Source organism: Prorops nasuta, unplaced genomic scaffold (genome assembly GCF_024137725.1).
Source record: "Prorops nasuta isolate Cenicafe-Biocafe unplaced genomic scaffold, Cenicafe_Pnas_1.2 PNAS00003, whole genome shotgun sequence".
Taxonomy (NCBI): Eukaryota; Metazoa; Arthropoda; class Insecta; order Hymenoptera; family Bethylidae; genus Prorops; species Prorops nasuta.
This window is the reverse complement of record NW_027116800.1, coordinates 3,375,598-3,388,875: the sequence shown is the minus strand read 5'-3', so window position 1 is coordinate 3,388,875 and position 13,278 is coordinate 3,375,598. Positions and strand designations below refer to the sequence as shown.

General features: G+C 35.3%; 1 protein-coding gene across 1 annotated transcript in view; it reads right to left on the bottom strand.

The window, feature by feature from the left end:
• The window catches only part of LOC136785717 (WD repeat-containing protein 47), a 45,106-nt gene that overhangs the window by 26,282 nt on the left and 5,546 nt on the right, over positions 1-13,278 (bottom strand). Inside the window, exons 2-6 of the mRNA XM_066746944.1 lie at positions 10,309-11,008; positions 9,627-10,221; positions 9,219-9,558; positions 3,632-3,739; positions 3,479-3,554 (exon numbers count right to left, since the gene is read on the bottom strand). Coding sequence (XP_066603041.1) covers positions 3,479-3,554; positions 3,632-3,739; positions 9,219-9,558; positions 9,627-10,221; positions 10,309-11,008 — 1,819 coding nt within the window. The remainder of the gene's footprint in view (positions 1-3,478; positions 3,555-3,631; positions 3,740-9,218; positions 9,559-9,626; positions 10,222-10,308; positions 11,009-13,278) is intronic.

Genomic DNA, 13,278 nt, shown 5'->3' with positions numbered 1-13,278 from the left:
GTAGCAATTAACAGGAGAATTTACGCTTCCCCCTTTATGAGACCACCGAGATCACCAGTTATTCCAAGATGCTTGTTACATGACTTTTATCCAAGCAAGAAGATGGAGCTACTAATCAATATATAATATTACATATTAAAATTCCTCTTCTTTTAGAATGTTTTATGTTCCCGTGGTACCTTAACATTTGGGATTAAACTATAAAAGCAAATTGTCAGTAATTACTTTTTAAATGATTCATGTTTATCTTTTACATGCTTTAGATATTGGTTTAATATAAAAGATAACGTCGACTGATGATTTATGTTGGCTTGGTAGGTAGATCGTGGAGATAAAAAGTGCAGGTTTAACGTATCATTTTCTTTTCACAGTATGTTTTATTTCTAATCGCTTGTTTGCAGTATGAATGGTATATGAAGCAGGCATGATAATCATAGATGCAGGAGACACGATTTGCTCTCAGCTTCCAGGCCTCTTCGACACCCACACAAAATGCCCACCGATTCTGGTTCACCTTGACAGCCGAAGGTTTATCACGCTTCTGGTTCGCAGGAAAAGGTTTACCTTTCGGAAAACTGACACGCTATAAAGCACAGGCGTCCGGTTACTTCGTTAAATATCGCGTGTCAATTGTTGTGTCTAGCATGGCAATGTACGTACGCGGAACTCCAGTTCGTTGCAAACTCAGCTTAAATTTTTACCTTTCGCAAAGTAACCTCTACAGCTCTATCTGTAGGAATTCAAATCTAATGGAAACATTAAGGATAACTTGTTTGCAAATACATAGCTTTCAAAAATATTAAAATTCAATAGAACTATTATTTAATTCCTAGTCCATATAAAAAAGAGTCTGCAATTATAGATAAAAACTAGTAAAGTTATTTCAACAGTTAATAGCAGAAGCTGGAGTTTTTATGAAAAGTGCCCGGGGCTCAAAGTCGCCGATGACATATTGAATATTCAAACTCAATTAGTTGAGATTTTTACTAATCGAGCCGGAATTTATCAAGCAAGAAGCGCACTGATGAAACATTGAAAAACTATTCGGGGAAGCCTAATCACCCACGCCTGTAAGCCATTTTCGTAAATTATTAATAAATTTTCTAATCTCACAACGCGAGGCAAAAGCAAATCGACATTCGTCATGCGAATGCAATCAATTTGCATGTGCTAACTGCGTCAACGCGTAAAAGCATTATCCAATGCTGCTCTTTAAAAAGGACATTAGAATTTTGCGTGTAGGAGTGTAGACCTTGCTACGAAGATTCAGTCAACGTAATTGACGCAAATCAATCGCACGTTCCGAATTACAATTAGAATGACTAATGCTCCAAAATGCGAATCGATGAACAATAGGCTAACATCAATCGTAATTATTGCGATAATTTTCAAATTACAAGCACTAGAAATTAGTACTAATATCTATATAGTAACAACATCCTTAGAATTTGCTCAGTTTTATTGAGCAATAATAGATAAAAGAAAAAAGTCATTTTTTACGGTAGCAAGCAGTCACTTGAGCAAATAAGCTGCTAAGCTTTTTACATGGAATAGCGCTTCTTTTACGGATGGATGAACAAATCTAGGAATGGGTGGAAGAAAATCGTCAATGACCCATTGACTCATTATCGCAACCAAACAAAGCCAATGATGCCAACAGCTGTTGTCGACCGAGAAAAGCACTAACTGTTCCAGAATTTGATTTGAGTCATAAACCATCGATAAAATACCTGTTTAAAATAGTACTAATGTTCTAGTAAAACAATCATTCTATTTGGTTAGAGCAGCTATATATATGCTACTGACATAATTAATTATTATACAAGTCAATAAAGTATCGTTACACTTTCAACCACAGTCTAGACTTTGTATTATTTTTGTTAATAATAATAAAATAGTTATTACTGACTTATTTAACAGTTAGAGTAGGCATAATCAGCAAAAAAACAAAATTTTATTTGACATTCCACACATTCAAGTATTCATGCTTTTCGCGTCATAATGTGTTTGCCATTTGTTTCTTTTTTGTTCAGCGGACATTTCCGTCATTAACAATACCAACGAGTATTCATATGTTAAATCTACGGTGGCACCCAGGAGTACAGTTTCGGTTGAACGAAGATGAAGTGCGGAAATTCTTTATATCATTATGACGACTAATAGAACTAATATAATTTTTTTTTTAATTTCAAACTAATCAGGTAATTACTACGATGATCTAGTTAAAAAGATAAAATAAAATTGGAGTTGTTATTAAGAGAGAATCTTCAACAAAAAGTACAAAAGATTCATTGCCATTAAAAGGCAACTGGTTGAGGCAATTGAAGTCTGCTTAATTGAAAATTTTTTAAGTACTTATATCTGAAACGAATCGGCAGTCAAGGATATTTAAGTTAAGCAACAAAATGTGTTAAAAAATAACAATAAATCAGAAATATAGTAAATATCATATTTGACAGTATGCAAACTTATTAATATTGTTCTACTTTTCTAATTTCGTCAGAAATAACATTCATAACGTAAAAATTTAATTTAAAAGTGTAATAGAAAAAAAAGCTCTTGCAGTTTGGTCGACTAATCATGTAGGAAGTGAAGTTTCAATGAAGCGTATAATTATCTTAAAAGTCTATTATTAGAAACTCTTGAACATTTAGTAACGTGCTTGAATCATCAACAAAAATCTACTTAAATGTTTTAGTAATGCAGTCAGAGCTTTGGTAGTTAAAATACCGAAAGCTCGAAAAAAGTTTTCTTTAGGATGAGTCTTCAAAATAAACTGATCTAAAAATGGCTGGCTAACAGCATTAATTACGAAGGGAAGAGTACCACTTGCTTCCTGCCTTTGTCCATTGCCTGACTATTATACACTGTTCTATCTTTAGCGATTTTGTAGGATGAATCATACAATTTATTATTTACTTTTACAATATAGACTGCATAAAAGAATATTATTTGTTTGAAATCTTATACTTTAAATATATTATAGTATTGTTCATATATAAGTTATTGACTAATGAAAGTTCTAAATGAACAAAAGACAAGATTCTGTATAGGAAGTATGCACTGGGTATTCAATTAACTATAGGTAAACCTGATAGTACACGATGGGACATCCTCAGCAAGTTTGCTGAATATATGAATATCCTACGAGTGAGCTAGGGGTGTTCTGGAAATATTTGTGCCATTGGGGTATGTATATAAATAAGAATAGTATGAAGAGTCGCATGTGGAAACAACTTCCTATCCTATATAATTTTTAATCTTTAATAACTTCTTCATTAGAGACTAAATTTAATAATGCTCTAGAAGTTATCGCTTATAATTAATCATATAATCAAAATCATTAAAATAAACTATAGTTAAGCAAGCATTTTGTATAATTTGACGTTGAAGTCATAATATGAAAGATAAGATAAATAGCCTTAATCTAATCAGGATACCAGTGTAATACATAAATATACATTAATACTGGACTTACCGCTTTCACAGATTTTATGACATCGTAATGACCCTCCTGAATTCTCGAATCATATAAACTTCCAGATGTTTGCCTCCTTTATTAAAAAAGTTAGTAAATTATATTGACTAATTTTCATTTGTTCCTTAATAAAGGTCATAAAACAATCCTTACCCTGATAGATCGGATCCATTGAGTGTTGGTTTTGGTGATTGGATTCCTGATCTGTTACCACTTGTATGAACTGGAGAAGGTCCTTTACTTCCAACTGGTTGTTTCATACTGAAAATATAGGAAGTGGCAATTTATTATGCGTAAATTACACGATACGGTAAGACTATCTTAAAAGTAAAAGCGAAGTAAAACATCATGTTTGGAGAGAACATAGTCACGAAGAAAGCACAGTAAAGTTCGAGAGGTTATAGGATTTAAGACTGCTGTTATTTAGAGGACATGAAAATTATCGATCCACGATTTCTCCTATTATCTTACTTAATGTAACTACGCGGATTTACTATTTATTTATTTATCGCACAATTAATAACGGTGATCAAACGGATAAGCTGTAGAAAGTTTTATATTGTTTTCCAATCATTTCTTTTACATTTAATATCAGTTGCTCAGTGTTTACTCGTAGTATTTGATTATGCATAGTCATTCCATGGCATTATTGCCCTGAGCATAGTATTTTCCAATGGTGAAAAATATTCGTCATTCTTTTTGTGGGCTGCATCCACGCTCGAAACATGGTTTATAGTTTACGCAAGATAAATCAGGCTAAAGAGCTCTCTTCATATGCCAGTCGTGATTGTATACGAAAGTTAGTTCGTCGACTGTGTCCATTCCCCGATGGGGCGTTAGAGCGGAAATTGTTAGTAACTCGTTAACACATGCGCAATATACCTCGGAAATGGAAAAAAGGTTTCAAAATCTTTGAAAAGTACAAACGAATACGAATGAAAGACTCTGAAAGGAAAGAACAATATGAGTGAATAGAAATGTTTTGTCTGTGACTTTTAGAGAAAGGTTTGAACTGTGATGTAAAAAATGTCAGCATTTTTAATAAATGTAATTTAAAAATAAGCTTCTGCTGCATATTTCTATTTACCGGTTTAAACATGGTGGTGTAGAAGTAACGCTTCTCAAACTGCATGTGCTACTGTGGCTATTTTGTTTATTGTAGACCGGTCGATTGTTCACCGAAACGCTGACGCGTTCGGCAATACGAAATCGCGGTGTTGTAGGTTTATGATATATCATGTTGCTGTGAGCTTTAATGAAATCCAACTGATATTTTTTTACAGCAAGAGATAACAGTAATAAAATTTAAGACACTTGTATTTTTTACATTTGATCATGGTCCACCTTAGATCTATTATTTCACTTCGCTATTATTGGCACATTCGAGAATGCTTAAAACTTCAAGCGGCTTTGGTATTCAAAATCTTCCAACACTTATTATCCTCATTGGTTTCCTGGCGTAGATTTCTCGACCTCTCAATTCGTAATGGAGCAGTGATGTTCTCGAGCATTCACCACAGTGTACACCTAATTATAAATACAATTGCAGCTTCTGTATAGGTGTCGGTTGACGATGCTACAAGCAACACCATTGCAAAGTTGCAAAAAACGTCAGACACGAGTCAAACAAGTTAACGTAACTCTTCCGATTAGTCGAAGAACATTGAGTGATAAGTTTCTTGTTGCGTGGTAGAGGTGCACTTTGAGAAGAAAAACACGCAATAGCGGGGGGAAGTAAATTGAAAAATTCGCTAGGATTTGAACAAAAATGATATATGCGCCGCTGTTGGAAGGCAGTCTCGGGACTGAGAGTGATTAACAACTTTTGGTGTAGCAATGACGCACTTGGAGGGAAATATAGGTGCAGTTGTGCTGCATGCGTCGCGATGCTGCCGGCGGAAAAGCCCAACGTGGAGTACCGTATCGAGTGTAGCCGGCTACTACGAGGTCTACGAGGAGTACGAGGCTCGCCTACCAGCTGTATTAGAACCAAGAACCGACTGACTAGTGGCGGCTGACTTTGCTCGTAATAACAAAGCGTATCGCAGCCTATCACAGCCTGCTTTGATTCCTCCTCCCCCTCCCCCCTCCCTCTCTGCACAGCATCATTACACCAGCATCCTCTGATCAGCTGTGCAGAATTCCCGCTTCCAAACTCATTGTAATTCGATTCGCAAAATCCATGGACCTTTCAATGCCAATAACTATACAATTATGACAAAGGATTACGCTGACTTTTATCGGTAACTCTTTTTGTACAATTCATGAATTTTTAAATCACATGGAAGATTTTAACGTAAAACCTTGTAACTTCCTGGTATATTTGAAAATCTGTGAAATATAGGGATGCATGTTATATGAAATTAACGTTGAATTCTGGGTTATAGAAATGTGATAGAGGCTATCGTGAGGAGAGGCGAAAGGTTATAAGAGTGCAAAATTGAAAAGTGCTGAGAATTGGTATGAGGAAGAGTGTGAATTGCGGACCACCCGTATAAGGAAAACACATCGCTTTGGGGCCCCCGGAACATCTGGCAGATGTCGCGTACCCTGCGCGAATGACCGGCACAGCCGTTATTTTGCGCTCTAAACGATATATACACGTCGCTGTTGGTTTTGAGTACGGCGCGAGTACCTGTACTGGTACTACGACTACGCCACCGCATCGCGCGTCTTTCGCAACAGGTTGAACGCACTTTCTGTCTCGCGTGCGACCTACGAATGCCGCTAATACAGCGCGACCTCGAACAAATAAAAAGCATGCTTATCCTGCATCGTAAACTTCTATCTACACGTAGGTAAAAACCACCTCTCAAGAACAAGAATCTTTCTTGACTCTCGTATTTCATTAATGTAAATCAGAATTAAAGCATACGGTCGTTACATCAATCACTTTAACTGTCGCTCAATTAAATGTGAAATAAAATACTTTCATTCCATTCGTGGTTTCGATGAACTTTAAACAAGGACTTGCTTGTCAGGAAAATCTCTGCGGTTTACGCGTACTAATTACGATACGACAACGATATGCACCAGTAGATAGGCACACCCCTGTGAAGAAATCAGAGCTGAGTCACGAAAAAAGAGCATGACTACTGATGCATCCAAGTCGGAGAAAGCGGAATGCTGATAGATGTACCAGCGCAAATAATTTAGTTTGGCAGAGTCAGAAATGCACCCGTAAAATACCTTTTCTTTAGATCATTCCTACGAAACATCTTAATGAATTATAGAATTTCACTTTGCTCTATTTTTCTCAAATTGTTGAAATAAACGAAGAAATTCTTTAATTGCATTTATTAATTTTAAGCTACCTTTCGTATATTTAAATTATTCTGCACATGCGTGTCTATTATTACATATTCTGCAGCCTTTTCAATAAAAATGATACATAAGCCAAATGATTTATTAACTCTTAGTGAGAAATAAGATAAGGTTAACATGAAAGCAATATAGCATTCAAAGTATTAGAGTGATCCACATACTGAAATTTATCATTGAAAAACGTATTAGCTGTGTGAGTCATTTTGTGCCAGTTATAAGGCATTTCGCAACTTAGCAAACAAGTACAGTTAAAACCTTTTTCGGATAATGAAACTTTACGAAGAAAAGGAGATTCTCTATTTAATCAAATGACTAAGATAGAACAAGGTAATTATTCTTGCATAAGAAAGTTTTTCAAATTTTCAATTGAATTGAAACATATATCTACAATTGATAAATACAGAGTTTTATTCCCCGAATACTCTGATAACTTTTAGCTTTAACTATTACTCTCTAAATTACAGTATCAAATAGTTGCTCGTATTTTAAAGCGCTTTCTTGGGAAAACTATGTGTAATTATCCGATGGAATGAAGCTACCTAAATTCAAAGCATTAATCACTCTATATAAATAGAATACTTAAAACATTATTTTCCAACTAGTGCAACGCAAACCTTTAAAAGAGTTGGCTTTAAAGTGATGTATTTGGGTCGATTTATTTGTAATCCGAAACGCGATTAACTGCATCACACGCATTCTCTGGCTTCTAAAGACAAAAAACAGCTGCAGCAGTATCTTCTCCTTGTAACATGATACTATTTAGAACAGTATACGTAAATACGTGATTTCATTACCACCATTTTGCGCGACCGATTTAACATTCCAATAGATTTTAGATCCTAAAGCAACCCAACTATCTTGGTAAACACGTCTAATGACGTTAACTAGGCCAATTCGTAAATCGGATGCAGTACCTGATTTCACTGTAAAAATATCAACAAGGACCAACGAACGTTTGAAATTAATTAAAATAAATACCATTATCTCTATTATTCTGGATTAATGACTAAATTATATAGTATAAAATTATATATTAAGGATAAATTTTATTTTTAAATAAACATTTATGATATTCTTATAAATCAAAGTTTTAACAAGGTTGAAGTTATACAGGGTAAGGAATTTAAAACTTCCTATAGAGCATAGAAGGATAGATTGAAGTAAGAAAATTTTTATCTTGTTAACTATAAGGGACTTTTACTTTATGCATAGTACCTTTTCGAAGCTTCTTCTTATTAGCTTCCCCAGAGGTACTAAGCTAAGAATTGATATATTTTATTATTATATATAAATAAATGAATTTGTATATACTAGTTTTAGGGGTCGTCGTAAGTGTGCTTCATTCTACATAGATTCTTTTAATTTTCCATTAAAATCATTATGCGATGCAAAAATGTAGCCGCATATGTGAATCACCGATAGATCATGACCAGTGGTGAAGGCTCCAGTCACGATTTTGCCGTGACTGGAGTCCATACATCCGGTATCCGGTCTCGAAACAATGTCGACGAACTATGCCAATGAACCGTGATGGAACTCGACTTTCATTGCAGGTTTAGACCAATTTTCAATTTTACGGTCTTTAATATTAAATAATATTTAAAACGTTTATGAAGTTCATACAATAAAACAAGCAAAATGTAAGCTCTACTTTGAACACAGATGCATATGTCAATGAACCTTTCAACAAATCTTTCAATAGCCAGAGTGCGATATTCACCGGATGTTGTATATACATTTCAACGGAAATGGTGTCTCTGTACTTGACATTTAGACAAGAGGTAAATTTAGCCAATGCGACGTTTTACGTGTGCGCTTGGTTTTATTTGCGTGCGAAAAGGAATGCACGCGTCCACAGAAAGAGATCGTTCTGCAACGACCTTGTTGTTACTTTGAACAAGGCAGAAAATAAAAATGTGTTGCAGATAACAATGAAGGAAGTTGTTCCTTTGCCACCACATTCGTAACGCAGCCGTAAGAAATTATTTGATAACTACGGGCAAAAAGAAATAGTCTCATTCATAATGAAAACCTTTGAGGAACGAAACCGTGATTCTAAAAATGTTAACCGAGAAGAAAGAAAATAGCGCGAGGTCAATGCCAGTAAACGAAAATAAACTTTCCTTTCTTGAAAAAGGTTGTTATTTTAATCGGCGCTACGTCAGTGTCTAGACCGTAAAAGTTATTCCGAATGGGGAAGACTCAGCCAAACAAGCGTGGCAAAGTACAAGATAAATACACCGTTCTAGTATCGCCATCTGCTGAAATATACGCGAAACCGCTTGCAATGCAGCTTACTTTAATGATACTTCGAAGAAAGTAGAATCCTCTTTATTTATCTCGGTATACACACGCGTATACCTAATAAATACCGAATGTTTATCTGAACAGCCATTAGTAAAATTGGATCACTTACCTTTCGTTTTGCAGCCTATTGTCGACTATATGCGATGGCAAAGGACTAGTCAATTGTCTAACTAACTCGTCCCTTTCTCTCTCTTTTAACTGTATAGTTTCTTGTAGCCTCTGTTTTTGCTTCTGATATTCCTTGAAAAGATCACCGTTAAAACTTTGCTCGCTAGCCGCTGGGGCTCTTGCAGAAATTACCGAAGGCTCGGTAATTTTAGCGGCTACTCCTGTTGGCTTATCCGATAAAGAATCTCTCCTAGAACTTCTAGCTGTCGAAGGTGCCGGTGATTCTCTACCAGGAATTCTTCGTTCAGGTGTCGATGCTGCTGAAGGATCGCCTTTCATGCCTTAACAATATGAAATTTTAGAAAAATTGTCGTCTTTACAGGCAGTATCCAAAAGCAAACTGACTTACCATCAGGACTCTTGGAACTGCCTCGAATTCTCGGGGGAATTCTAGGTTGCGAATTCACTGTTTCTTGTATGGAAGGTAATTGTTGAAAATCGGCATAACTCGAACTAAGAAAGACGTCTCCTTCGTTTTCGAAAAGCCTGTCAACGCTAGTATTCATAAGTTTGTTGTTCTTTGTTAGATGGAAGCTGGCAAACGCTGACTTTGACATTGGATTAATATCGCCAGTCGATAATGCCATTAAAGCAGCCGAAGGTATAGGCATATTTTTTGGTCCAGGACTTCTAGGTCCAAGACCAGCTTCCAAAGCAGGTACGAGACTACGAGACATCATGTCAGCCGCAGATCTGGGTCTGGTAAAAGGCATTGCACTGTGGGGAAAGGTTTTTGGCTTTATTGGTGTGATCAGCATGTGTTCCGTCCACGAAGTTTCCAAAGAGGGCCTCTCCAAACGCTCCACATCAACGTTTAATGTCCTTTGAGCGAACGGTACTGCAAAGGTTTCAGAGGGTATGCTTTGTAGCCAAGATAATAAGCTTAAATCCGAATCGCTGAAGCCCACTGAGCCATCCAACAACCTCGAAAAACTCATTTCCACCTGTTAAAGAAATAAAAAAAAATCATTAGTATCTAATAGGTAATGAGTTATGTAATTGCAAAATAAGGGCAGTATAATTGTGATTACTTGTTCACTCTCTTTTGAACCAGTTGCCTTGGCTTGACAGTAATTAACACACGACTCGTATAAAATGCCCTTGATAATAAGTTGTATAAGACGATCATTTTTCGCAGATGCTGTGGGATGCAATGGGTCCACGTTTTTACGATCACCTGGGAGAAATTTCTCCACTAGCGGGTAAACCTCTCTAAAACACTGGACTCTAGCATTACTAGGATTCCAATCCTTATACTGCAAATGGTCTGTTAGTCTAGGTAACGTCAACAGTAAGCAAAGGCTACTGTATTCTTCTTTAGATGGTGCAACCTTTTCAAGGTCGCTCAGAACCTTGACTACTTCTTCCACAGCATTGTCCACAGTACCATTGGTGCCAGAGGCTATCACGTTAGCTTCTGACTTGATGCACAGTAATTCCACGTACTTGTGTCGTAGTATCGAGTACGTGAACTTTCGCATATCGAAATCTGGTAGAGCCTCCAGAGGCTGAATAAATTCCAAAACATCGTCCCATTGTCCGTCTAGAATGAGTTGACGAAGAAACAATACATCATCGCTGTATTGACCATTTATCACACCCGTCTCTCGTTCGAGCGAAAGCTGCGAGATGTGAAGGTCACGGCTGTGGAGGAACTCCAAGGTCAGGCGCACCACATCCTCCTCGCGCAGCGTCAGGTGCGCCGCCGGCATCACGTACCGAATACGCAATCTGCAAATTAAATAAAAATTTGTCTATCATCCAAAAAGATTTTTTTTTTCTATACCCGGTCTCAAATGTAATTACAACTAAGATTTATATTTCACAAAATTCTATAATGTATTACATATAACATCGTTGTTTAATTTTTAAGCTTTACCCATTAAAATGACCTTAATCTTTTAATTAAATTACTTAAAGATGCTCTCAATTTTATCGTATAAGACATACTTTTACAAGTTATTGCACAAAATCGAAGATTTTATTTAAAAAATTTCGTATAACGCATTATTGCGAAACTTAATAATCGCATGTTTGCGAGGAATGTGCGTAACGCTTCCTTTAGCAAGTTCGTTGCACTTCGAGGCCAGCGCGCTCTTGCTGACGCGCCCTGATTACCACGTCAAGTGGGTGGTTAAATTTGGAAATTAATTTAGAATACTCAATTCTCTAGTAAATTATTTCATTATCCGTTAATATTAGACTAACAGCTATCAGATATTTATAGATTTCTTGAAATTGACGGATTCCAAATTTGTTAAACAATGTATTAACGCAGTAAAGAAATATTTTTTATTAGATTCATAGCAACTTTATAAAATCTATTATAACAATGAAATTTTATACAGAATAACTACATAAATAGTAGCAGCCGTATATCTTCTATGTTAGTCGTTCTATGACAACATTAACAGAACAACGTTACAGTACTGTACAAGGAACAAATGCGTGTATTGATAAAAATAATTGTTTGGAACAAACATTATAACTATTTTTTTTTTTTTTTTAAGTGAAACCTGAAATTTCTTTTACATATAATTGTAGATAATCTAAAAAGATTAAAAATTATATTTAAGCTAAATGCTTACGAGATAATTGTATTTGAAACTGTACGTATAGGTGTGGATATAGCTGAGCTGGTATGTGCAATCGCTACGCATACGTCTGCAAATTCGCTCACCTACTATAATATCCAATCTAAGTATTCCGTACATGCCTCGATTAAATATTACATTAATATAGTATTTTAAAAAGCTCTTGAAATAAGTTTGAATATTTAATAAAAATGAAGTATATCCATTTAAAGAAACAACATTAATAGTCTTAAAATTTGTACAAAATATAATTATTTTCAAAATTATTTCGGTCAACACATTAAACTCTTTATACAGTGTAACTTGATCCTGTATTTTTTGCATAAGGTCATTAATATATAAGATATATTTTAATATTTCCATTAATATACTTCATCTCAGTCCATGCTGTGCACATGTGTAAATTTATTAACATGCATTTTTATATCAATCAAGTACCTGACTAATTATTTATGAATTAACTAAAGTTTGCAAATTCAAATAAAGAGATTCGTTTACTTTTAAATATAAGGAATAAAGAAAAAAATTGAAGGGTCAAAACGGCTTCTAGCAGCCCTAGCAGTAATTCGACACTTCAAATTCTTCAGTGATTTCTTGTCAATACTCCCTTGACACTGATACAAGTATACTCTTGGCATAAAAATTCAACGGTTGTTGAGACTGGTGAATAGCTTATCGACTACTAGTATGTTACGTTCAAGGTACACCCTTTAAATTTGAAGGGAGAAGACAATGGATATAATTTTTCACAACCTTCATGTACGTGACCATCCATAAAATAGTATAAAATATAATGCACCTTTACAAGTTTTTATGAAATCTTTATTCCTTTTAAACACCATCAATTTCAAGATTGCAGTTATTTATTCCCTTTAAACTATGTACTAACTCATAGTAATTTCAGTGAAAATTTATTTTTCTTACAGTACACATATTTAGATGGATTTATTGAATTAAATCATTTTAACATTATTTTTATTAAATTAGCACACACTCCTTCAGAATAAAGGCATTTACGTTAAAATAATTTGGAAATACTATTGCGAAACGAGGCTCAATTATTTCAAGCGAGTTTCAAGCACAGCCCATATCCTTTCAGTAGCCAATGCTCAGAAACTGATCGACTCAGCAGTTCCGCGATTCGATTAAATTTGGCACTAAGCTCGAATTCTGGACAGTTTCGTGCGAGTCGCTAAGCAGTAATCACACGGACATCATGGAGCTTAACTACGTACTTGTAAGATACATCCACTTGATTACTTCAATTAATTTTTTTTTCAATAATTTTCTTCATTGAAATTTTATAACTTAATATATTTTTTTTCAATGCAGATTGCAACCATCCTAACAAGCTTGGCGAGTATCACATTCGCCAATGTTATAGTGCAGCCTGGTTATGGTCAACCA